This window comes from Rutilus rutilus (genome assembly GCF_951802725.1).
Source record: "Rutilus rutilus genome assembly, chromosome: 4".
NCBI classification, from domain to species: domain Eukaryota; kingdom Metazoa; phylum Chordata; class Actinopteri; order Cypriniformes; family Leuciscidae; genus Rutilus; species Rutilus rutilus.
In genome coordinates, this window is record NC_140212.1 from 21,488,371 (window position 1) to 21,511,935 (window position 23,565).

At 37.9% G+C, this 23,565-nt stretch overlaps 2 protein-coding genes across 3 annotated transcripts; both read right to left on the reverse strand.

Moving 5' to 3' along the window:
• Nucleotides 1-2,609: 2,609 nt before the first annotated feature.
• On the reverse strand, nt 2,610-22,422 carry LOC311289445 (uncharacterized protein). Its single transcript, XM_084407474.1, has 3 exons — nt 22,331-22,422; nt 20,913-21,076; nt 2,610-3,655 (listed from the first exon to the last, which is right to left on the reverse strand). The coding sequence occupies exons 2-3, from the start codon at nt 21,001-21,003 to the stop codon at nt 2,838-2,840; spliced, it is 909 nt and encodes a 302-aa protein (XP_084263600.1). The 5' UTR covers nt 21,004-21,076; nt 22,331-22,422; the 3' UTR covers nt 2,610-2,837.
• On the reverse strand, nt 15,686-20,067 carry LOC311289443 (uncharacterized protein). Of its 2 annotated transcripts, XM_084407471.1 has the most exons (4): nt 19,966-20,067; nt 18,841-19,035; nt 18,375-18,471; nt 15,686-16,817 (listed from the first exon to the last, which is right to left on the reverse strand). In XM_084407471.1, exons 2-4 carry the CDS (start codon nt 18,970-18,972, stop codon nt 15,874-15,876), a joined length of 1,173 nt encoding a protein of 390 aa, XP_084263597.1. In that variant the 5' UTR covers nt 18,973-19,035; nt 19,966-20,067; the 3' UTR covers nt 15,686-15,873. The 2 variants fall into 2 exon arrangements, with proteins under 2 accessions (XP_084263597.1, XP_084263598.1); XM_084407472.1 differs by lacking the exon at nt 19,966-20,067 and having other exon boundaries at nt 18,841-19,066.
• Nucleotides 22,423-23,565: the final 1,143 nt, after the last annotated feature.

Below are 23,565 nucleotides of genomic sequence, written 5' to 3' on the forward strand. Positions count from 1 at the left end.
GAGTATCACTGATGCATTACAAAGAGATCAAAAAGGTAAACAAACAGGAGTCTGAATAGTGGTGATACAATGACGAGACCTTGAAGAAATGTTTGTTAACGTTGTTTATATATACTGTATATATATATATATTTATTTCATTGGGATAGGCCTTATTGTGCATTATTTATCATTATTTGCGTGAAAATATTTTCTCAGGCAATGAGTTCTGCTATTATTATACACGAAGCAATCCTTGCTGTAGTTAAAACAGCATGTCACAGGAAAAATCTTCAAAAGCATCGCATCCACTAAAATTATTTATATTTATTAAAATATAAAAAAAAAAAGAGTAACTTCTCTGTAATGATTTCATGTCATTTAAGTGCTTAACTCCATTAATGAGAATGCCATATTAAATCTAAATGTGTATATCAGATGTAAAACAGTTTAAATAATTATTTTATTTATTTAAACTGTTATTGTGAACATGCCCTTAGGACTCATAATGAAGATTTAAAGTGGTTTTCCTTCATCTGCAGTTAGTCCCTCAGCTCACCATCAGTGTCGCCAAACTGACCCATGCGTAAAAACATTTTGGAGATGGAGCAGTTTGTGTGCAGGGGTCTTATAAAACTGCGTAGCATCCTTAAAGTGTAAAAGTGTATGTGCGCCAAAAGCCAAAAGCCCAAAATGGCTTACAACGCCTAGTTTTACTATGCATATCCTCATCTGCCTATCATTTGCATATATATATTCATCCACGTGATACCATGTTTAATGGTACAAGACATTAGGAAAATATGAGATACGGATGTGCCGTTACATTACATTGCTAAAAATCCTTGCCTTGTTTTTAAATCAGTAATTCAAATAGTATAAAATACATTTCAGAGTTTTTCTCAATCTTTTCTACCTGCCAAATAGTATTTTTAATAGCTTTAGATTTTCAATGTAAATAGATAAGCCTTATTGTGCATTATTGATCATTATTTGCACAAAAATATTTTCTTAGACCATGAGTTCTGCTATTATCATGCGCTAAGCAAACCTCGCTGTACTTAAACATTAAAGCATGCCACAGGAAAAATGTTCAAAAGCATTGCATCCACTACAAATATTTATATTTATTAGAATATAAAAGAAAATGTTGTAACTTCTCGGTAATGAACTCCATTAATGAGAATGGCATATTTAAAGGGATAGTTCACCCAAAAATGAAAATAAGCCCATGATTTACTCACCCTCAAGTCATCCTAGGTGTATATGACATTCTTCTTTCAGACATTATATAAAAAAAATGTCCTGGCTCTTCCAAGCTTAATAATGGCAGTGAATGGCCGTTCCTGTTAAAAGCACTTTTAAGTCCATAAATAAAATAAAATAAAAAATCTATCATAAAAGTGCTCTGGGGGGTTAACAAAGGCCTTCTGAAGCTAAGCAATGAGTTTGTGTAAGAAAAATATTCATATTTAACACGTTACAAAGTAAAATTCTAGCCTCCTGCCTAACGGCCATACGCAGTTTACTTGCGCTGTGACGTCAGAAGTAGCGTAGTGCATCATGGCGTAGCGTAAATATCAGCAGTATGTTGCATTACTCGCATAAGTTGCGCTTAGACTTAAGTCGAATCTGTATGTTCATTTGGCCGGAAGCTAGTTATTTTACTTTATAAAGTTTTAAATATGGATATTTTTCTTACACAAACTCACCGCTTCACTTCAGAAGGCCTTTATTAACCCCCCAGAGCCATGTGGAGCACTTTTATGATGGATAGATACACTTTTATGATGGATAGATGCACTTTTATGGACTTCAAAACAGAAACAGCCATTCACTGCCATTATAAAACTTTGAAGAGCCAGGACATTTTTAATATAATGTCTGAAAGAAGAATGTCATATACACCTAGGATGAATTAAGGGTGAGTAAATCATGGGCTAATTAAAATTTTTGGGTGTACTATCCCTTATTCCGATTAAATTTGGCATACAACACGTAGTTTAATGCAAATATAGTTACAACGATTATGAGCTTAATCGCATTAGTTTGATTTAAGTATTGCGTTTACATGAGGTAAAGTTTAATCGCAATATTCCCAAAATCACATTATAATCGCATTATGAGGGTGCATGAAAAACGTACTGATGTTCAGTATAGTGATAGAGCGATATGGGTTAACCTTGAAGACTGTCAGCTGGGCACATAAAGACGCAGCAGATGATCTGATGGACTAATCAGAAACAGTACAATAAGGAATTAAGCCAAAACAAATGAGATTGAGGATGCGCCCTTTAGAATGAGTGGGCAAGTTAGTAAATTGCTGCATATCAAAACTATCCGGACAAAATAAATAAAAAATTCACGTTCTTGCATTACTGACATTATCTATATGATTGTTAAAAGAACCATTTCAAAGTCGCCTGAATACGCAGAGTGCTTATTTTTCGCCGGATGTCTTGCAAATAAATTCGTTATGATTTTCATAAGCAAAATAAATGATTGCTGACTTTGAAGACATCTTCCTAGCCACGCATTGCGTGTATGTGATATGTGTTTTGTCTGCAAGCATGTGAAGATGCTACTGCTCACAACTGGTGTGGTGCAGAAAAAAAAGACAGGAGGGGAGACATTAATTCATTTATTTTAATGTTATGCTATTTTTCTTTTTATGCTATATTTCTTTTCATGTTACACATGATGCGGACTTGACTGTACTAGGAATATTTTCTGAGTCCAAAATGTCCAAGTCAAGTCCGAAGTTCGTTTAAAATTGGACTTGAGTCCAAGTTCAAGTACCCCAACTCTACTTGTAAGTATATTATTTGTGAGTGATGGATCTGAACATGAACATTTGCTCACTTAGGAAATTTCAGGCAATGCTTTTTCTTATTCTTATGATAGTGTAGACTAGAAAATTGGGCGAAACTCTTTCCACATGTAGAGCACTGGTGCGGCTTCTCTCCAGTATGAATTCTCTCATGGTCTTTCAGCTGTCCTGACTGAGCGAAACTCTTTCCACAGTGTGAGCACTTGTACGGTTTCTCTCCAGTATGAATTCTCTGGTGTGTTTTTAAATTGCTGGATGAAATAAAGGTCGTCCCACAGTCAAAGCACATATAAGGTCTCACACCAGTATGAGTACGCTGGTGCACTTTTAGATGTTGCAGTAGTGAAAAACTCTTTCCACAAAAAGAGCAAACATGAGGCTTCACAGCAGCATGAACTTTAAGGTGTTTTCTCAAGTTGGATTCCAGAGCAAATGTTTTATCACACTGATCACATCTGAACGACTTCACTCCAGAGTGAAAGTGCAGATGCTCTTTAAGAACACTTTTCAGAGTGAAACTCTTTCCACATTGAGTGCATGTGAACGGTTTTTCTCCAGTGTGAATTCTCATGTGCACATTTAAGCTTCCTTTTTTTATGAAACCCTTTCCACACTGAGAGCATGTATGAGGCCTCTCTCCAGTGTGAATTCTCATGTGTTTGTTAAGGTTTGATTTATCTGTGAAACTCTTTCCACACTCAGAACAGGTAAAAGATCCTTTGACTCCAGTTTTTCCAGCACTTTTCTGCATGCATTTTTTTTCAGTCTGTGAAATTATGTTTCCGTCTTCATTTGTGAAATGAGGTCTTCGAAACTCATGTTTTAAAACATTCACATCCATAGGATCTAAATGAAATTACAATTAAAGGAGGACATATTAGAGAAAAAATGAACTATGATGCCAACATTTTAGTAGTCAGTACCAATACCAGTAAATAAATGAAATTAGTTCATTATTAATGCTATTAATTATTATATATAATTGATACATTAAAATATTAGCATTTAGTCTTAAAATATTGCTCAATAAAGTAAATACTGCATTTAAAACATAATGGAAAAGTTAATAAAATGAAAAACAAAGAAACATACGATTCACAGTGTCAAACATCACACTTTTAGATTTATAAAAAATAAGCCTATATAATTAACTCATTCATAATTTGAATAAAATTAATTAAAATTATAAATGGGTTAATTATTAATTATAGGCTGAAAGCAAAGAACACTTCCTCCCTTTATAAACAATGAAGCTGAAACTTTAGCTCAGCCACAGCGCAGTCTCTCTGACTGAGTGAACGGCCGTTATAATCAGAACATCTGTCTATATCGCACAATGAATCTCTTAATTACAGTATTTATACTTCGTTGGTTATACAAAAACGATTTCACATGCAGAGCTCACGCAGCACAAACTCTGGCATATTGACCTTATTCACAGCAGCGCCAGCTTTGATTTTTAAGGTTTGTACTGTTATTTAATGTGTTTTTTGGATTGTTCTTCTGACGAAACACTGCAAAAATATCTTTCCAAGAAACATCAGTAGACAAAAAACTCCAGACTATATGAGCTGTGGAAAATTATAAGTGATCTAAGAGCTTTATACAGCTTTTAACAGAGGATGCCATTGAAAACAGCAAGTCTATCCCTTTTATGGGGAGGCTGCAGGCAGGAGCAGGCAGTTATACGGCCAAGGCAGTTTTACGCCCCTGTTGTTCCTGGTGTGTCTAGAAGGGGCAGGAGAATATACGGCGAAATAACATCATTAAATCGACGCTCAACTTGCACATTAATCACCGTCCCATCCATAGACGTTGACTAAAGTGTTTTTTGTGAATATAAATGTAACGTTACATTAAGAGATCAGATAGACAGTGTACTGATCTACACTGCGGATTAAAATATCTGTAGATATATCTCATGTTTAACTACAGACGGCAAATGTCAGAAGGACTAGCCGAGGTAAGGCTGTTCAAGGCGGTGTTAATGAGCGCTGAGCGTCCGGTGATCGCCTTGATCCCATAACTCAGAAAACGTCAGGTAAAATTTTCAAATAGGTGCTATCTTTATAAATAAACCACTACACTACATTCTCACCTGAAAAACTCTTAAAACTACATTTCGTGACACAATAAGAGTTTTATTATTTAAACTAAAGGGATAGGTCACCCAAAAAATGAAAATTAGCCCATGATTATATTAAAATATATCCTGGCTCTTCCTAGCTTAATAATGATTGAAGAATAACAAATTTTAAGAATCTATTTCAAATATGCTTCCATACATAACATCACGGTAAAGAATATTGCATTTAGCTTTTAAGGTTAAGATAATGATTCTGCTCAGCAAAGTTGCAATTCCTGTTTTCTCCTTATTGTCTTTAATGGCTCTTGGAGTCCCAGTTTCACTCAGACTGATGGGATTAGCGTCTATGCAATTTGAATGATAGTGTTATGCTGAGCAGCCAGATAACCTGCCTAACCGGTTTTCACTTGATAGAATCAAATCACTGAAAGATTCATCCCTACATTTGCATGCTTTGTTTGAGTTTGTCTCCACCTCCAAAAGTCCCTCCCCTTTGGAAGGTATATAACCTACAATGTATAATGTTTGAGTCAGACTTGATGAACTACAGACTTGGAAGAATAAATCTCTTCTGCTTAAAAGATACAACCCAAGCCTCCTGGTCTTGCTTCAATGAAGGAATAAAGTTTCCAACAATTTGGTGCCGTGACCTGGATGGAGAAAAAGGAAACTCAACAAAGAAGGAACTTTTCCAGAATAAATCTTGAAACTTCAAGCTCAAAGATCTGAATCTTGAAACTTCAAGCACAAAGAATCTCAAAGACTGAACTTTTCCAGACGGAATCTTTCTTACAAACAAAAAGATTTGGTGAGTTTCACTCCATTCAAAGAACCGTTGCAAACCAGTACAAATTAGTTTTTCCTCTGCGCCGTTCAGAGAAGAAGTTAACAAACAGCTGTAGAGTTTTGTTAACTAAGTTATCCTCTAAAAGTTTTCTTTTAGAGATGATATTTATCCTCTGTTTTCAGGCAGGGAAGATTAGCGTAAAGTGCTAGTAATTTGTGTTATCCTTTGCTCTGAGCAAGGAAGGTTAACAATAGTTGATCTGTGTTAACATGTGTACCCTCTGTTGATCAGAAAAGGTTTAGTGTTTGTTTGTGTGGTAACAAAGAAACTCACAAAATGGTTAGAAGGAATTCTAGACTGATTCCAACAACTGAGAAAGGTGGCCTAGCTACACCTTTATGGACAGACAGTGAATTCAAGTCTTTGTTAGGAGAACGCATGGACTCCATAGTGACCGAGTCGGTCAAATTGGATTTGACCAAGAAAATTGGTATTGATGCAGACAAAGTATGGTCAATTGAAGATTGTAAAAAGATACTAGTAGCAAGTATTCGCAAGAACAATGTGAAAGCCATTATCTGTTGTCACAGAGAATTTAGCTTATCCATTGCACAAGAACAAGCTCAGTGTATTGCTAAGTTAAAAGAACAGAACAAACAATTGCACACTCAAGTGTCCTCTCTCAAGAAAAAGGTGGGCCATAACAAGGCCTCAACCAAATGTGACTCCAACCAACCAACAGTCAGATGAAACTTATCCTGACTTACAGTTTTTCTATAGAATAGAGGACAATTTCAATGTAAATGCAGTTGAAGTGTGTGGAGCAAGACAAAAGGCTCAGAATAGGGGAAAAGGGGTTGATCCAGTTCCATCTGCAACCCCCATACAAGCAGTCAAAACATCTTTAGGTCCTAAAGACATAGAGAGACTTGCTGAAAGTTTGCCATCAGTGCAAAGAAATTTTTCTGAGTTTAGGAGAGAGTATCGGCCGATAAAAGCTTTAAATGACCATCATCGGCATCGGCCGATATGATCATTTCTGCTGATGAGCCTTGCCGATAGGGTGGCGTGTTTCCTATGTGCACGTGACGACCGTCCATGAGGGCCAGCAGCTTAACATGTGGAGGCATTTCGAGCATGGGCGTCAGTTTGGTTTGAAATGTGCTGGGGACAGAGACGCATTCGCAAGTGCATTTTCAGAAGTGCTGGGTACAATGACGCAGTAACTTTTTTTCTCTTTCGTGCAGGTCATGTTTTGAAAGACTATGTCCTGTAGCTTACTAATGTAAACTCTCCAAGCTACTATGCTCTCCACAGAGCATAAAATATTCATTTTATTTTATTTTTCGTGTTGCATTTATGAGGAAAAACAGTGACAGTTCTCGGTTACGGACGTGAGCGCTCTGAAAGCGGCACTAAAAGAGACTGCTTTAAAACTTTCACAGAGACCTCAAACAGCACAAAGCCTTTCTAAGTGAATTTCGTTTTGTATTAGGCATTGACGCTTGCTTACAGATCTATCACAGGCTCAGCTCCCTCCTACCTTCACTCACTCCTACGAGCCTACATCCCCACCAGACGCCTACGATCAATCAACAAGCGACGTCTCGTGGTTCCATCACAGAAAGCCACAAGATCACTTTCCAGATCATTCTCATTCACAGTTCCATGCTGGTGGAACACTCTCCCCACCCTCATCCGGAATGCTGAATCCCTGACAACATTCAAAAAACAGCTGAAAACCCATCTCTTCCATGAGCACCTAAACTCATAAAAAAAAAAAAAAAAAAAAAAAAAAAACTTTCCCTTAAAATCCCACTTATCATGCTTATGCTACTCTGAATAATGCCTGAACTTCGTATTCTGAACACTTCTTGCGTTGTTGTTGTCTTTTGCCTCTTCATGACGACTCGCTTAATTTAGTCCTGATTTGTAAGTCGCTTTGGATAAAAGCGTCTGCTAAATGACTAAATGTAAATGTAAAATGTAAATGTATTAATTGTATCTTAATTTTAATCAATGTTTCATCAACCAATTGCCTGGATTTAATAAATCATAAGTAAAGCAGATAATAGATAATAGATATCACGACACGGAGGCGCCCGCGATTGAACTGGAGCAAGTCTCATAAATGAAACGAAACTCAGCATAGGCTACTTGCCTCACATACCTGAGAAATATATCTATTATCTACAGAACACTTGAAATCATATTTTTAAACAGAACAATTCAAAACGAAAGAAAACTATGTAATCCGAAATGTGCATTTCTCTCTGGCGCGTTCACTACTGCGAAGATCGCGAGTCATCGTCAACTTCATCTTTGCAGCCGACACAGAAAACACTTGTTTATTAATAAACAATTAAAATGTCTCCTTACTATATTTGACATATTCATAATCATTACTTTTGCGGTTCGTTGTGACTGCTTTTAGTTGCTTTATTGGCAGCGCCACCCTTACATGTTACATGAACGGGCCGCCACTGCATCAGCACCGAAAACGGGAGCATTTGGTAGACCTGTTCAAGTAGAAGATGTATATTTTTTATTTGAAAGTTTATTTTTATTTATTTTACTCCTAAGGACTGAAGTTTGAAGTCTGAACTTAAAAATAAAATGTGGCACTGCCATATCATTTATTCTCCAAGTGAAATAATTTGCCTATTTTTCAGGGGTGAATGTCTGTCTACATTTGTAAAATTATACATTTATGGTAGAATCTAGAGATGCACCGATTGATCGGCTGGTGACCGCAATTGGCCGATTTTCACGTGATCGGCCATGACCGGCGACCGGCCGGTCAATCTGACATATGCCGATTTTATGCCAGTCAAATGCACTCGGGCGCCCCATGATTAACATCGCGCAACATCAGCATCACACGTGCACACGGAACGCACATGTAGGAAACCTCGTGAATCACGGGGCCAATTTTTTCCGGCGTGCATGTTAATCAATGAGTGCATTCACACCGGGAGCTCACGCTCAATTAAAGTGAAAGCACACTTTTGATGGACAAAATAAATATGATTTCAAACAAAAGTGCCCAAAATGTGCATGTCTAGTGTGTTTTAACAAGAACTGGATTAGGTTATGTCAGAAAAGAAAATGAAGACTCAAAAAATATTTATATAAAATTTACCCATTTAAACTTGTTTTTATTATTCAGTTTGGGTAAAAGGATATGGTATTTTATCAAAAAAATATATATAGAAAATAAATATTTGTGTGTGCTGTAAAGTGGTTAGAAAAAATTAAATCGGAACCGGCTAAAATCGGTATCGGCAGGTCAAACTCAATGAAAAAATCGGAAATCGGAATCGGCCTAGAAAATTGTAATCGGTGCATCTCTAGTAGAATCAAATGTTGTTTTGTTTGTCTTGTGAATTGCCTTATCTACAACACATGAGTGTAATACGGTAAAGGTAGTACAGGAGAGAGACTTGGATTTCTCTTCAGTAAAATTAAAGTGTAAATATATCAGGGGGAAAATGTGTATATATATCGGTATCGGTATCGGTATCGGCATCGGACAAAATTAGTTTGAAAATATCGGCATATCGAATATCGGCCAAAATGCAACATCGTGCATCCCTAAGGTCAACACAGAGAATCAACAGAAACGCAAATGTCCTAAGAGAGAGGGCAGCTGTAATTACTGTGGTAAACCTGGGCATTGGATGAAAGAGTATAGGAAAAACAAAAAGAACTTTAAAGAAGTGAACAAGGTTACTCAGCTTCTGCTCAGCCTGCTTGATACTCTGAAGCAGCCCCTCCCCTCATTAAACTCGTGGTAACTTGATAAGGTGTTAAACATTTAAGCTGTGAGTGCTTCATTTCCCCAGAAACAACAACAAAGATGAAAGACTGATTTTTGTTTAATAGAACAAAAGGAAAGTGACTGTCTCAGCCTTCCTTTGGGGGACCCTGTTTTTTTGGGTGAACTATCCCTTTAAGCAGGATTTCTATTGAGACTTGTTTAAGTATGTACAAGTCACATCTGTACTGCCTCCCTCTACTGTACATACCAAGAAAAACAGGGGGCGTAAAACTGCCTGGGACTTTTATCTGCCTGCTCCAGGTCTGCTTCAGGGGCGGCGCCAGAGAATTTTTAACGCAAGTGCTGAGGGGTGCTAGATCATTGACAGGGGGAGCTGCGCAATTATATATATATATATATATATATATATATTAGGGCTGGGGGAATTAACGCGTTAATCTTTGCGATTAATTTGAGATGTTTAACGCGTTAAAAAAAAAAAAACGCAATTAACGCAGCACTTTTTTTTGCCTCGTTTTAATGATTTCCTGTTGCGGCTGCTATTGAAAAGGCAGAACATATGCCGTTCCGTGTTCGGCGATCAGGTTTCACTCTCGCGCAGGGACGCGGGAAGTGGGGGTGCTGGGGGTGCTGGAGCACCCCCTGTTTTCACAGAATTTTAAATGCAACGCATATGTTAGTTCATTAAAATTTATTAATTTTTAGCATTTAGTCATTTATTTGTAATAAACACTTTAAGTGGGCTATTTAAAAATTGTTATATATGTTAAATTATGTTTTTAAAACATAAGCGCAGAGTGTAGGCTATTGTGTGTGTCGAAAGAATTTGTCCGCAGCTGCTAAAAATAAATAAAAAACACAGTCAAAAACCCCACTGTTAGTGTTTTGTAAGGAACAGGCAAATATGTAAAATATAGCAGGATACATTTTAATTGTTTACTAATAAAACTTTTTATGTCAGTGTCGGCTATAGCCACGAAGTTGACGACTCGCGATCTTCGCAGCGCCAGAGAGAAATGCACATTTCGAATTAGGCCTACATAAGCAGCGCAAGTCTGTTTTCTTTCGTTTTGAATTGTTCTGCTTAAAAGTAGACATTTCAAGCTATCTATATGTCTCAGGTCTGTGAGGCAATAGGCTACCTTATAGCCCTACGCTGAGTTTCGGTTCATTTATGAGACGAGCTCCAGGTTCGCCAGCGCCTCCGTGTCCTGATTATCTATTTTCTAATAGCCTTCTTATTTATTAAACCCAGACAATTTTTTTTATGAAACATCGATTAAAATTAAGATACAATTAATACAAAACGAAATTAAATTTAAAGACAGGCTTTGTGCTTTCAGTTTGAGGTGTCTGTGAAAGGTTTAAAACATTCGTTTAGTGCCGCTTTAGAGCACTCACGTCCGTAGCGGAGAACTGTCTGTAACTTTTTTTTTATTATTTTTTTTTTTGTGTGAAATAAATTTCTAAAAAAATGCGACTTAGTCCAGTGCGACTTAAGCTATAGGCCTATATGTTTTTTCTTCCTCGTGACGCATTTTTTGACCGATATGCGACTCTGGAGCGACTTATAAAATAGGCTACGGTAAGTTATTTATTATTTTTGTGCAAATGTCCCATAAAGTCCCATCCTTTAAGGATTAATTTATGTCCCGTTGACCGGTCCATTGTGTTACGAATAAAAGCAGAATCAAAGTAAAAAATGTGATGTGCAGTCAGGTTTGAGTGTGCGCTATTTGAACAAGTGTTCTCACTGATACGCTTGTTGTGATTCGCGGAGATTTGACGAGTTTTATAGTCTTCTTGATATTGTTTCTTATTCAAAAGTGGTGACGCCCCCCCCCCCCCCCCCCCCCCAAAAAAAAAAAATCAGCACCCCCAACCTAAAATCTCTTCCCGCGCCCCTGCTCTCGCGCAGCTTTCATGAGCTGGTCTTTTCCGCTCCGTGTGCGCACCGCGATCTCCGTTCTCTCTCTCTCTCTCTCTCTCTCTCTCTCTCTGTGTGTGTGTGTGTGTGTGTGTGTGTGTGTGTGCTCTCTGCTCAATGTTCCGCTCTGTGTTTGCGCTGCGCGTTCTGCTCTGTCGTTAGCGGCCCAAACGCTCCAATCATGTACCGATCACGCACTGGAAAAGCTCAAATAACGTGAAATTTCTCAGTAGTAGCCTATAGCCTAGACTTCTGTTTGCAATAGCCCTACTGAGCTGGTATAGTCATGCTGGGCAACAATGGTAAAATGACCTGCTCTGATCACATGCTCTGCATAATAGCTTTGTAGGACTATATTTTATTTTGATAATTAGTAAAAAAAAAAAAATCTGTTAAATTGATGTTGATTGATTGTTGAAAAAGAATAATATATTGATATATTGATGTTTAATATTATTTTAAAAGGGCTATTTTTTCCCTGTGTTGTTTAATTTAATTAGGTGATTCTAAGTTAAAATATTAATGATTACAAGCTTGGGGAAAATGCAATTAATTGCAATTAATTACAGCAAATTGTGCAATTAATTAGTTAATTTTTTTTAATCGATTCCCAGCCCTAATATATATATATATATACATATACATATATATATACTATTAATAAATGAGCAAAACTTGGCCACTCAATATTTAATATTCAATTATTTTATCACAATTAAAGTTTTAATTTGATTAAATTGAACAAACACAAAATTCAGCATCAAATATTCTTAAAGATTTAATATTATTTATAATGTTATTTCAACATAATATCTCGTTATTTCGACATAATATGTGTGCGTGCAACAAGCAAGATGTGCATTTGTAGATCCGGTGACACGCGTGCATTGATTTTTATTAATAAACTAGTGTTTTCTGTGACAGTGTCGGCTGCAAAGATGAAGTTGACGATAGTGACGATAGCCATCTCCGTAGTGAACGCGCCTATAGAGAGAAATGCACATAATGGATTACATAATCAGAGAGTAGCCTATTTCTTTTAGTTTTAAATTGTTTTGTTTAAAGACATTTAAAGCTTTCTATATTTCTCATGTCTGTGAGGCATACGCTGTTAATTCATGATGAGATGCGCTCCAGTTCATGTGCAATGAAAGTGACCGCGCTGGCGCCTCCATGTCATGATTATATTGTCTGCTATATTTGCTTCTTATTTATTAGATCCAGGCAATTGGTTGATGAAAAATGTTTTAAAATTAAGATACAATTTATACAAAACGAAATTCACTTTAAAGAAAGGCTTTCTACAAAACAAAATTTGGTTACACTTTATTTTAAGGTGTCATTGTTACAGTGTAATTATATATTTAAGTACTGAGTAATATTAATTAACTACATGTACTTACTATAGGGTTAGGGTAGGATTAGTGTTTGTTTGAGGGTTAGTTGCATGTAATTATGCATAATTTACTGTTATTACTACGGTAAGTACATGTAACAAGGACACTGTAAAATAAAGTGTTACCCAAAACTTAATGAAGTGGTCAAAATTATGTCTGACCCACTCAGTGTCTCCCGATATATTGTGCATCTTATCTTACTCATGCTGTTCACTTTTCAGAATCAACATAGATGGAAAAAAAATAACATTATAATATTTTAACAAATATGAAACTAAATCGAGCACAGCGTCAGTTCAGACAGGCCACGCAGGCATAGGCTGCGATCACCTGACGCGGTCAGCTGTCAAATCGCTCTAACCACTACCGTTCTCCTATTAGACCGGAAGGATATATATATGCGCCACTTCCGCCCGGGAAATATGCTTAAACTGCTCGCAACCCCCCCACCCTCACCACTATAAGTATCAAGCATATTTCTGTGCACCTTTTGGCTGTTGTCTTCTTTGTTTCAGATTATCAAGGCTTCCAAGTCCCCCATCGTGAGAGACACACCCTTCCTCATAGCAAGCTACAGAATAGACGTCCCAGACTTCACTGCTACGTCTACATGTTAAACCACGGATTAAAGACATTACTAAACTGTCTTAATCATCTGTGTATTGCTCAAGCTGATGGTTCCATAGGGGGGTTAATGCTAAAGCTACGTATGTCATTAATTATGGAGCAAGAAGCCATACCGCCAAAGATAAATTGTGTTCAATAAACTCAAGTAAACTTGCCAAAGTGGTCTCGTCTGAAATGCGCTTAGGCTATTTAATGGCTACAACACGTATAGTAGGCCTACAGACTCTCTATTTGTACAAATTAATGCACATTCATTTAATTCAGAATTTTGCACACATAAGTTGAAAGGCATTTGTTTGTGCATAGTAAGACATATCTGCAACATTTATCAAGTTCACGGATAATTGCACGTGCATTTATTAATCATTATTATGATACTAAAATCATAATAGGCCTTTATCGCATTTCCTGGTTTCGCAACGTTCGAAATCGCCAAGCAGTGTACTCGCACTTCCGGTGGTTACTTAGTTACCAGATAAACTATGGCTGCCTCCTCTCGCCGGTGCTATTGCGGTGTACCGGGTTGTTCAACATCAAAACAAAGACAGCCATACCTTAGCTTCCATGACTTCCCAAAGGACGAACATCTCCGCAAGGCTTGGGTGAGATTGATAAGGAGGGACGAAGGTCCTTCGTTCAATATAAGTCGGGGAAGTACGTTTGTGTGCAGCTTGCACTTTGACGAGGAGAGCATTTACGTCTCGAAAAGTGGGCGGAGGAGACTAAAATCCGGTACTACGCCAAGCCGATTTTCGTGGAACAGCTGGGGGGAGACTCGTGTGCTTCGCCAGTCAGTTTACGATCGGGTTAATGCGCGTTTTGAAGTAACGTTAGTTGAAGAGTTTCAGAATAGCGACTCTGCTATAGAGAACGCGGATGAACAGCCTACAGTCGCGGAGGATCAAGAACCTGCCAGTGATCACAATTACACCCGCGACTCCGCAGGTGGACTAGATGCTGATGCTGCTGCCGAAACCATCAGGCAACTGGAGGCTAAGGTCAGGAGTTTAGAAAGACAACTGAGGGACCTGTCATGCACACTAAACATCAACAGATACTGTGCCACTGACGAGGAATTCCGGTTTTACACCCGTTTTCAGTCAGAGAAGGTGTTTTGGTCGTTTTGGGAATCGGTTGCCCCCTCAGCATCTAGGCTAGTCTACTGGAGCAGAGCTCAGAGGCCAAGCGATGTCATGGCATTGGAGAAACCAAGCCCGAACCGGAGGCTGGCACTTGTGGATGAACTGTTTCTTTACTGCTGTAGAGTTGCCGTTGGTATGAAGGAGAAGGTGATTGCCGACATATTTGGCATTAGTCTCTCTACGGTAAGTAGAATAATAATTACATGGGCCAACTATCTATTCATTGTTTTGGGATCAGTGCCAATCTGGATGACAAGGGAACAGGTGCAAGCAACAATGCCACCAAAGTTTGCACAGTACTGCCCGAACGTGCGTGTTATTCTGGACTGCACAGAAATAAGATGTGAGGCACCATCATCACTTACCCTCCAGTCAGAAACATTCTCCTCCTACAAGAACACCAATACTTTCAAAGGTCTAATTGGCATTGCCCCATGTGGTGTTATCACCTTCATCTCAAAGCTTTTCACAGGTTCAATATCAGATCGAGAAATTACACGCCAGTCAGGGATCCTCAGCCTGTTTGAGCCTGGAGATGCATGCATGGCTGATAAAGGCTTTGTCATTGACCAGATGCTGTCTGATGTTGGAGCAACCCTCATAATCCCCCCCTTCAAAAGAGGCACCAGGTTCAGCAAAGAGGACACAGAAAAAACCCAGAACATCGCCCGACTAAGAATCCTGGTGGAGAGAGCCATCAGAAGAGTGAAGGAATATCATATCTGGGACACAACCGTTCCTTTGACCCTTTCAGGGTCCGTCAATCAGCTATGGGCAACTTGTTGCTTAATGTCCAACTACCAAGGCCCTCTGGATGTGAAGGGTGATGTCCCAGTGTGAAACCCTTAACATAGGCATAAGATGAATGATTCAGATTTGTTTGGTTTACATTTTATTGCATTAAAACATGACATAGCATTTATTATTTATATATATATATATATATTATATATATAGCATGACATATATACATTTATTATAAAAAAATAATTTATGTGAAAATTAGTACACTAACGTAACATGTATACACACAAAAAAATCAGACACTCATATTACATTTATATTTACATAAATTTAATTTACAATTTAAACAATTCGTTAATGGATTAAGTACACGTGTGTGGGAACATTTGTTTGTGTGTGTGTGTGTGTGTGTGTGTGTGTGTGTGTGTGTGTGTGTGTGTGTGTGTGTGTGTGTGCACATGCATGTGGTGGTGGTGATGATTAGAGAGTAGGTATGTCCGTTCCATAAATAAAATCAGAAAGAGACCCCATTTGTTTGTATGTGTCTGTGTGTGGTGGGGGGGATGTATAGGTTTACTTTAGTTTCAGGTACGTTTCCATATATGTGGCAAAATAAAATAGATCAAGTTTATCTTTCATTTCACTGATCAGCAACTCGTTGCGCCAAATTCGCTCTACTGTGAGGTCACTTTGTGTGGATGTAATGAAATCACACCATTTTAAACCAGTTATGGCTAACTGGCCTTGCACTTGCCAGAAATACTTGTGATTTTTTTTTAGTTTGGCCTGACCACCAATAAACTTCACATGTTTAACCTCTGTTATACTGTTAACATTTGGGCATTTCACTTCAGCTAACCCAAAGGGTGGATTTGCAGTTGGATCATACACTTTGGCATCAGGGCTAGCACCGAGGTAAGGCGCATTAGGATTCACAACGAATCCAGAAGGAGCAACACTGACATTGCAAAGGTCACTGTACTGTTGTAAAACTTCTGGCTCAAGGTCAATACCCCTTTTCATGGCAGGTGTTTGCCTTACCCCCTTTATGATCCTGGCTGCCAGAGCCTGACTAGATGACTCCCCTCTAACGCTACAAACTTCGCCGAATCTACTGGAAGTTAGACGAGGCTGTCGGACTTCCTTCCACAAAGGATTCTCCGACTGCCCCCTTGTATTCTCTTCGATGATACTTGCACATTCATGGGTTAGTTCTAAACTCTGTATGTGATAAAACTGATGACAATTGGGGACAAAATGTAGATGCCGTTCTAATGTGTAGCCACTAATTAATGGAAGTTGTGGGAATGAGGGGGCTTCTGGATGCTTAATGATTTCTCGGGGTATTACTGGTGTACACTGATAAGAAAGAACTGAACCTCGAGGGACTAGTCCAAATTTAGAGTCCACTAAAGTCAGGTCAGAGAGGCCGCATAAGATTTTACAAATGCCAGGTTGTGGCTGATGGTTGCGTAGTTGGGCTCCAACTGACAACACCATCGGGTCAGGAAGGGGTCCTAAAAACACAAGTAACAGAAACCATTCATCAGTTAATAACTGCCAATGATTTACAAGTGACAGTGTAGCTAATCTTATATACTTAAGCACTATCTGCATGTTCTCATTTGAAAATTGCTGATGCTATCGGACTTTCAGGAATAATAATAATGCATAATCGGATTCAGGTTTAACCATAACATAGTACAGACATTATCTTAATTCCATAATGTGCTTAACAATATTGCTGTCCATAAACTGAGAAAGTGCGCGTCTGGTGTGCGACACCTCGAGTTGTCCTAGACGCGATGCTGAGGATGTTTACATTATATCTTCAACTAGTTGAAATGTTCCTCCTGTAAATATGTTCCCTTTCAAATGTGAATTCTGAATAATAAATACATTTATTTCCAAACTAACCTGACAAAGTCCAGTGCTCATCTTCTCATTAACAGTATTTTTCTCTTACTGATCATATTTCATACCGGTTGAATTTACATTTTAAACAGAATTTTACCAAATTTTTACTGATAAACGGTTACAATATGGTTAGCAAAACCATGGCTGATTTTTGGTTACCATGATTTAACTATTAACGTGTTGTTTTATTTTTTATTTGTAGTAAAACCATGGTCTATTATCGTAAGAGCAGTATGAAAATAGATGAATGAATGTCTTAAACTGCCTTAAAGAAATGTAAAGATGCTACAAATTGAATTCATCTTAAAGGGTTAGTTCACCCAAAAATGAAAATTCTGTCAGTAATTACTCACCCTCATGTTGTTCCAACCGCGTAAGACCTTCGTTCATCTTCGGAAGACAAATTAAGATGAATGAATAGTGGAATAAAGTCGTTATTTTTGTTTGTTTTTGCGCACAAAAAGTATTCTCGTCGCTTGATATACTTAAGATTGAGCAAGTTTGGGCCACCTAGCAGCCTACGGAGGAGTGAGACAGGGCTCAGATTTCATCAAAAATATCTTAATTTGTGTTCCAAAGATGAACGAAGGTCTTACGCGTTTGGAACAACATGAGGGTGAGTAATTACTGACAGAATTTTCATCTTTGGGTGAACTATCCCTTTAACAGACTAACAGTGCGAAAAATTGGCATAAATGTGTGAATTACATACAGTGAAATGAAAAATGACACAGAATAATGACACTGAAATATTTAATACAAATAAATAAAAATGTTAATTTTGATCTTATTCATCAGTGCTCATACACACTGCAGTGTCGTGGTCACTATTTAGACGAGCACTAACGTGTGGTGAAATTTTCACGCATGTTTAAGAGCCATGGCTTATGTTAGATTAAAAACCTACAAGTTCCTTTGAGTTTGAAAAGTCCTGTACACAGTAATCATCAAAATATCTCTTTTCCTGTCTCTTAAAATTAGCATCCGCAGGATGATTTTAAAATCTGGACATTTTCAGAGGCATTTATTCAACTAGGTGTTAACAACAGCACATTGAAAATACATAACCGGAAGAATCGATACACTGCTTCGACGAGCACTTCCGGTAATCAATTCTGCCGTGATAAAGGGCTTTAAGTAAATAAATGAATACTTACCAGCATAAGCGCGATACAGAGTAGATTTGACACTACTGCGTCCTAGCGCCTTCGGCTTTCGTACCACGAGCTCATCCGTGGGTTCGGGACGAATCCCCTGTATCAACACAAAAAGAAATTAAATGCAGTTGCAAGTCTTAGAGAGTATCAGTTTAATTCAGCACACAAGCCATATTGTAGGTGTACATCCTATGCAGGCAACCGCTGCTCTGCAAAATAGAAAGAAACAAATGTATACTGAAATGTGATGTGTGGGTTGTGAGTAATTCTAGAATTTCAAACATCATTATTGAGTATACAGCATGTATGGCTATATCTGAGGGACCCAGACAAACCATGTGAACAATTCATATGGATGAGGTGTAGGATACGGATACACTGTGCAGAAACATCTACACCAGAATCAGTATTCCAACAGTGTGCACTTACAAACTTTAAAGACACAACTTGCATCAGACAAACTTACCTGTGTCCTTGGACGGTGCCATGATTGAATCACACCGGTGCAGGACAGTGGGGTTGGCACAGTTTTCAGCCCCATGGTGCTGTAGTGAGCTGTTTGGAACAGGAGTGCAACCACATGGTTGCATAAAGCCATTCCAGCAGCACACGAGCAGGAGCATTCATTTAACTCCACGGGTCTAACGGCATGCAGCACAATCTAGAAATGGAGAACATATACTTGAGGGAAAGTTTGGATGTTTAGGCTAAATTTTAGCCTATACAGTAATTAGCATTTATCTGACACTAGGAACATTATTGTGAAACTAGGTTGAACAAAATGAAGGCAACAGCAGAACAAAAAAAAGGTACATCTGCAACAGCAGATATATGGAACAAAAACATACTGAACAAATGCACCTGAACCTTTATAGGTCTGAAACCATGCTCTATTCACTACACATTACAAGTGTGGGGTAATTTGGTACTGTAGCACTGTCTGGATCCAAACTGTAAATCTGATGAAATCCATCAAGGATCAGAAAGATTAGGCTACTATCCACATGATGTCCTGTTGATAAACAAAAGACTACAGAAAGCCACTAACGCATGTTGACGAGTAAGTTAGGAACTAGAGCATGATTCCGGCCTGAACTTCCTGACAAGCAATGTAACCTGAAGTGTATGTGGCTCTTCATTCTTTCGCATAGAACGGTAGCAGCTCGCCTGCACTACCACTTCCTCACTCACTAAATCTGACACTGCATTAAAAAGGGGGAATAGTCACACATCATACTGAAAAAGGATTCAATGTTTAACCACATACAACTTAACCTTAGGCTGTGATTCTTAAACTGCCGCAACGGCATTTCGGAACGTAGTGATCATCAAAACATCGGGCCATTAACGTTAGCTAGAGCCTTTGGGGCTCCTCAGGCAAAAGTTTAACTGTTAATGACCACTGACACTGACATACTCAAGTGAAAGCAAAAAAATAAAACTTGAAAGCATTAATAATCAGTCACATTGTTCGAATTATTCAAACAGGATACGTTTTTTTTCTGTATTTGAACCTAACAAGCTGACGAATAGCTTTAAACATAGCAAGCTAGCGATAACTCGCCAACAGAACAGAATTCAAGCTACTTACCTCTATAATTGAAGACAAAATTTTCGTAGAAGAACTTGTATCCTTTCTCCAACTTGGATGATTTTACCTTTGAGTGTTCATTTACGAGTCGCACCACATCGTCTTGGCCAACTTTTGGGAGATGCGAGAGCGAAGTTGTCCAGCGAATACAGGCAGCCATGTCGAACGCAATAACCGGAAGACGCAGTACACTGCTTCAGCTATTTTTGACGGCTACTTCCGGCGTTCTATTGTGATGCGATAAAGGCCTATAAAGTAGGCTAAAATATAGTACATAATAAAGTAGGCTTGGTCAGATGGACCAAGCAAATGAACGCAATGCGTTTAATTACACGTTAAGCATTTTCCTCCCATAGAAAACCATTATAAGAACGCAGATTAGAATGTCCCCTTATTATGTCGAAATAATGAGTTATGTCAAAATAACAAGATATTATGTCGAAATAACGAGATATTTTGTTGAAATAATGACTCAATATCTCGAAATAACAAGATAAGTTTTCTTTTCTTCTTCTTCACCATGCGGTTCAGGGCTTCCATAGAATACAGCCTGAATATAACTGCTTCCAGAAATTATTTTTGGGGGTGCTATCGGGGTGCTTTGGTCTTTCTTGGGGGTGCTGATGCACCTGCTAGCCCCTCCCTAGCGCCACCCATGCTCCCCATATAGAACAGCCTTGCTTTCATGCCTGTCATGGCGCTGCTCTATATAAAGTCTATTGAGCAGATTCTGAATTTCTGACTAACTTAAGACGCCTCTGACTGGCAATTGCATTCACTTGCTCAGAAAACGTCTGTGATAGGCTACAACACAACGCTGCAAAACAAATTGTAAATAGAAAAATGTTACGCTCTTCACACAGCACTCACACAAATCACATGGGTGTTAGGTTTTTAAAATTTAAGTAGTTATATGTCAGTTTTCACCTTAATGTTCCTCAACCAACCTGTTTGTTCCTCTGTCTCTTCATCTTTTATTCGACAGGGTTCCTCCTCAAACTCCATCTTTACAATAGTGGGTTTCTCCTCAAACTCCATCTTTACAGTATGTCAGTAGTTTCTCCTGGAGTAGTTTCTCCTGGAGTAATTCCTCCTGCTTGCTTCTTTTCTCCTGTGGGAAGATGTGAATATTCCCCAGCATTTAAAGGGTTAGTTCACCCAAAAATTAAAATTCTGTCAGTAATTACTCACCCTCATGTTGTTCCAACCCCGTAAGACCTTCGTTCATCTTCGGAACACAAATTAAGATATTTTTGATGAAATCTGAGAGCTGTCTCACTCCTCCATAGACTTCTAGGTGACCGAAACTTGCTGGCCCAGAAAATGTATTAAAGAGATCGTTAATATAGTCCAAGTGACTACAGTGGCTCAATTTTAAGTATATCAAGCGACGAGAATACTTTTTGTGCGCAAAAACAAACAAAAATAACGACTTTATTCACTATTCATTTCCTTCTAGCTGGGCCTCGAGTTAATTCACATAGTGTTTTTGGCAGCGCGTCTGTGTTGTACGTCACACGCATCACACACATGACCAGCGTCGCCAATAGTGAGCCTACGTGGTGACGTGTAACACAGACGCGCTACGCAAAAACACTACGTGAACTAACTCGAGGCCCAGAGAGAAGGAAATGAATAGTGGAATAAAGTCATTATTTTTGTTGTTTTTTGAGCACAAAAAGTATTCTCGTCGCTTGATATACTTAAGATTGAGCCACTGTAGTCACTTGGACTATATTAACGATCTCTTTAATAACCATTCTGGGCCAGCAAGTTTCGGTCACCTAGAAGTCTATGGAGGAGTGATCCAGCTCTCAGATTTAAATCAAAAATATCTTAATTTGTGTTCCGAAGATGAACGAAGGTCTTACGGGGTTGGAACAACATGAGGGTGAGTAATTACTGACAGAATTTTCATTTTTGGGTGAACTAACCCTTTAAACTCTAATGAACGTCTAGGTGTGAATTATAGTTTCTGTTGCTCATTTAGCAGATGCTCATCACACTTACACTCGCTCTCAATTAACCAGCTTTAAGTGTTTTGCTCAAACAACTGTTTAGAAACAATTCAACTCATCTAGCTGATTTTTATGTTGCTCTTTTATATTAGATATCATTTATCATAAAAAAAACCCTCTGTTTACCAGTTTTCATTTGTTCATTACATTAAATGAAAACTCATAATATTCAGTAATTGTAATGTGACAAAACAGTCAGTATAACGAGTTTACGTTGCACGAGGGTAATGTACAACATCAGTCGGTTCATTTGAATTAATTTCTGAGTGATTCACTAAATGAACAGACTCGTTCAGTAGTTTGGAATTAGATTTCTCCTATTAAATGATAAAAATGAATGTACTTACAGTCTGAAACACAGCAGATGTATAGCAGAATGAAAGGCTGTGTTCCATGTTAATTTTCCCTTCCCTCACTCACTTCTTTGTCTCCTAGACTCGGATGTGCATCATCGCTTCAGTTGCACGAGCGCCCTCTAGTGGCAGAAACCAATCCCTACTAAACTATCTAACCTTCATAAGACAACCAAGATACGTTTTTTTTTTTTTTTTTGATTATACAAACACTATTTACCTCCCCAAATATGTTTTATTTGGGATAAATACTAAAACTTTTTTTAAAAGGAGTTTGCAATTGTATTTACCTTCTGGACTCCAACTCCAGCTGTTGCGTGTTAAGAATGTTGTTGATTTTAATATAAATTTTAACTTAATTTTAATGTTAGATGATACAAGTTATTTATATATCATAAAAATAAAAATAAATTACTAAAAGATATGAAGATTTACCTTAAAAACTGTCTGATAAACAGTGAATTAAATAAGTTAAAGGTACACTGTGTAAACTTTGGTCCTGATTTGCCGCATAACAGATTTGCTGCAGTCGATCAGTAACTCTTTCTCCATAGCAATCTGTAGTAGGCTAGGCAAAGTGATTTATTATTTCATTAATTTGTTAAGTAAATACACAACATGAATTACAATGCCTAGAAAGAAATCTCCCCAAAAAAGTGGAGGGGACGGAACTTTCTTCAGAGTTAAATATCTTTGGACCGGAACTCCATTTGTCAGATGACAGTCAGGACATTTGACGGATGTGACCGAGATAACTACTTGTTATATATAAACCACAACAGATATATTCACCTCAGAGAAGAGGGACATGGATTGTATTTTGTGTTGTTTTTTTGTAGGGGTGTAACGGTTCACAAAATTCATGGTTTGGTTCGATACGACAGTGGTGTCACGGTTTGGTACGTTTTCGATACAGCAAAAAGAAAGAAATGCCAGAGAAATTCCCTTGATTTTTCAATATTTTTTATTTATTGAAACTAACATCATAAAGTATGATTTTTTGTTTTACTTTGAACAATGATAGAGCTATACTTGACCCATCTTCTGGGGTGTCTTCTTAGCAGCATATGAAACAAAAACAGCTCCTTATGAAAAAATTAAATGTAATATTGCAGTAGTTATAAACAATATTTGTTTTATATGGAACTCAGTGTGCTTTTACAAAATTTTTAAGGTTTCTTTTCAGAAAGATGAGAGTGTCCACTAAATGCTGCGGGTATAGTTCGTAG

Excerpts from the sequence above, each read along its gene's own strand:
- LOC311289443 (XM_084407471.1), bottom strand. The coding sequence starts at position 18,972 with ATGGCTTTATGCAACCATGTGGTTGCACTCCTGTTCCAAACAGCTCAC. Across the intron at positions 18,472-18,840 it reads GGCACCGTCCAAGGACACAG|GGGATTCGTCCCGAACCCAC; the intron begins GTAAGTTTGTCT and ends GTGTTGATACAG. Across the intron at positions 16,818-18,374 it reads TCTGTATCGCGCTTATGCTG|GACCCCTTCCTGACCCGATG; the intron begins GTAAGTATTCAT and ends TTGTGTTTTTAG.
- LOC311289445 (XM_084407474.1), bottom strand. The coding sequence starts at position 21,003 with ATGGAGTTTGAGGAGAAACCCACTATTGTAAAGATGGAGTTTGAGGAG. Across the intron at positions 3,656-20,912 it reads AGAGACAGAGGAACAAACAG|ATCCTATGGATGTGAATGTT; the intron begins GTTGGTTGAGGA and ends AATTTCATTTAG.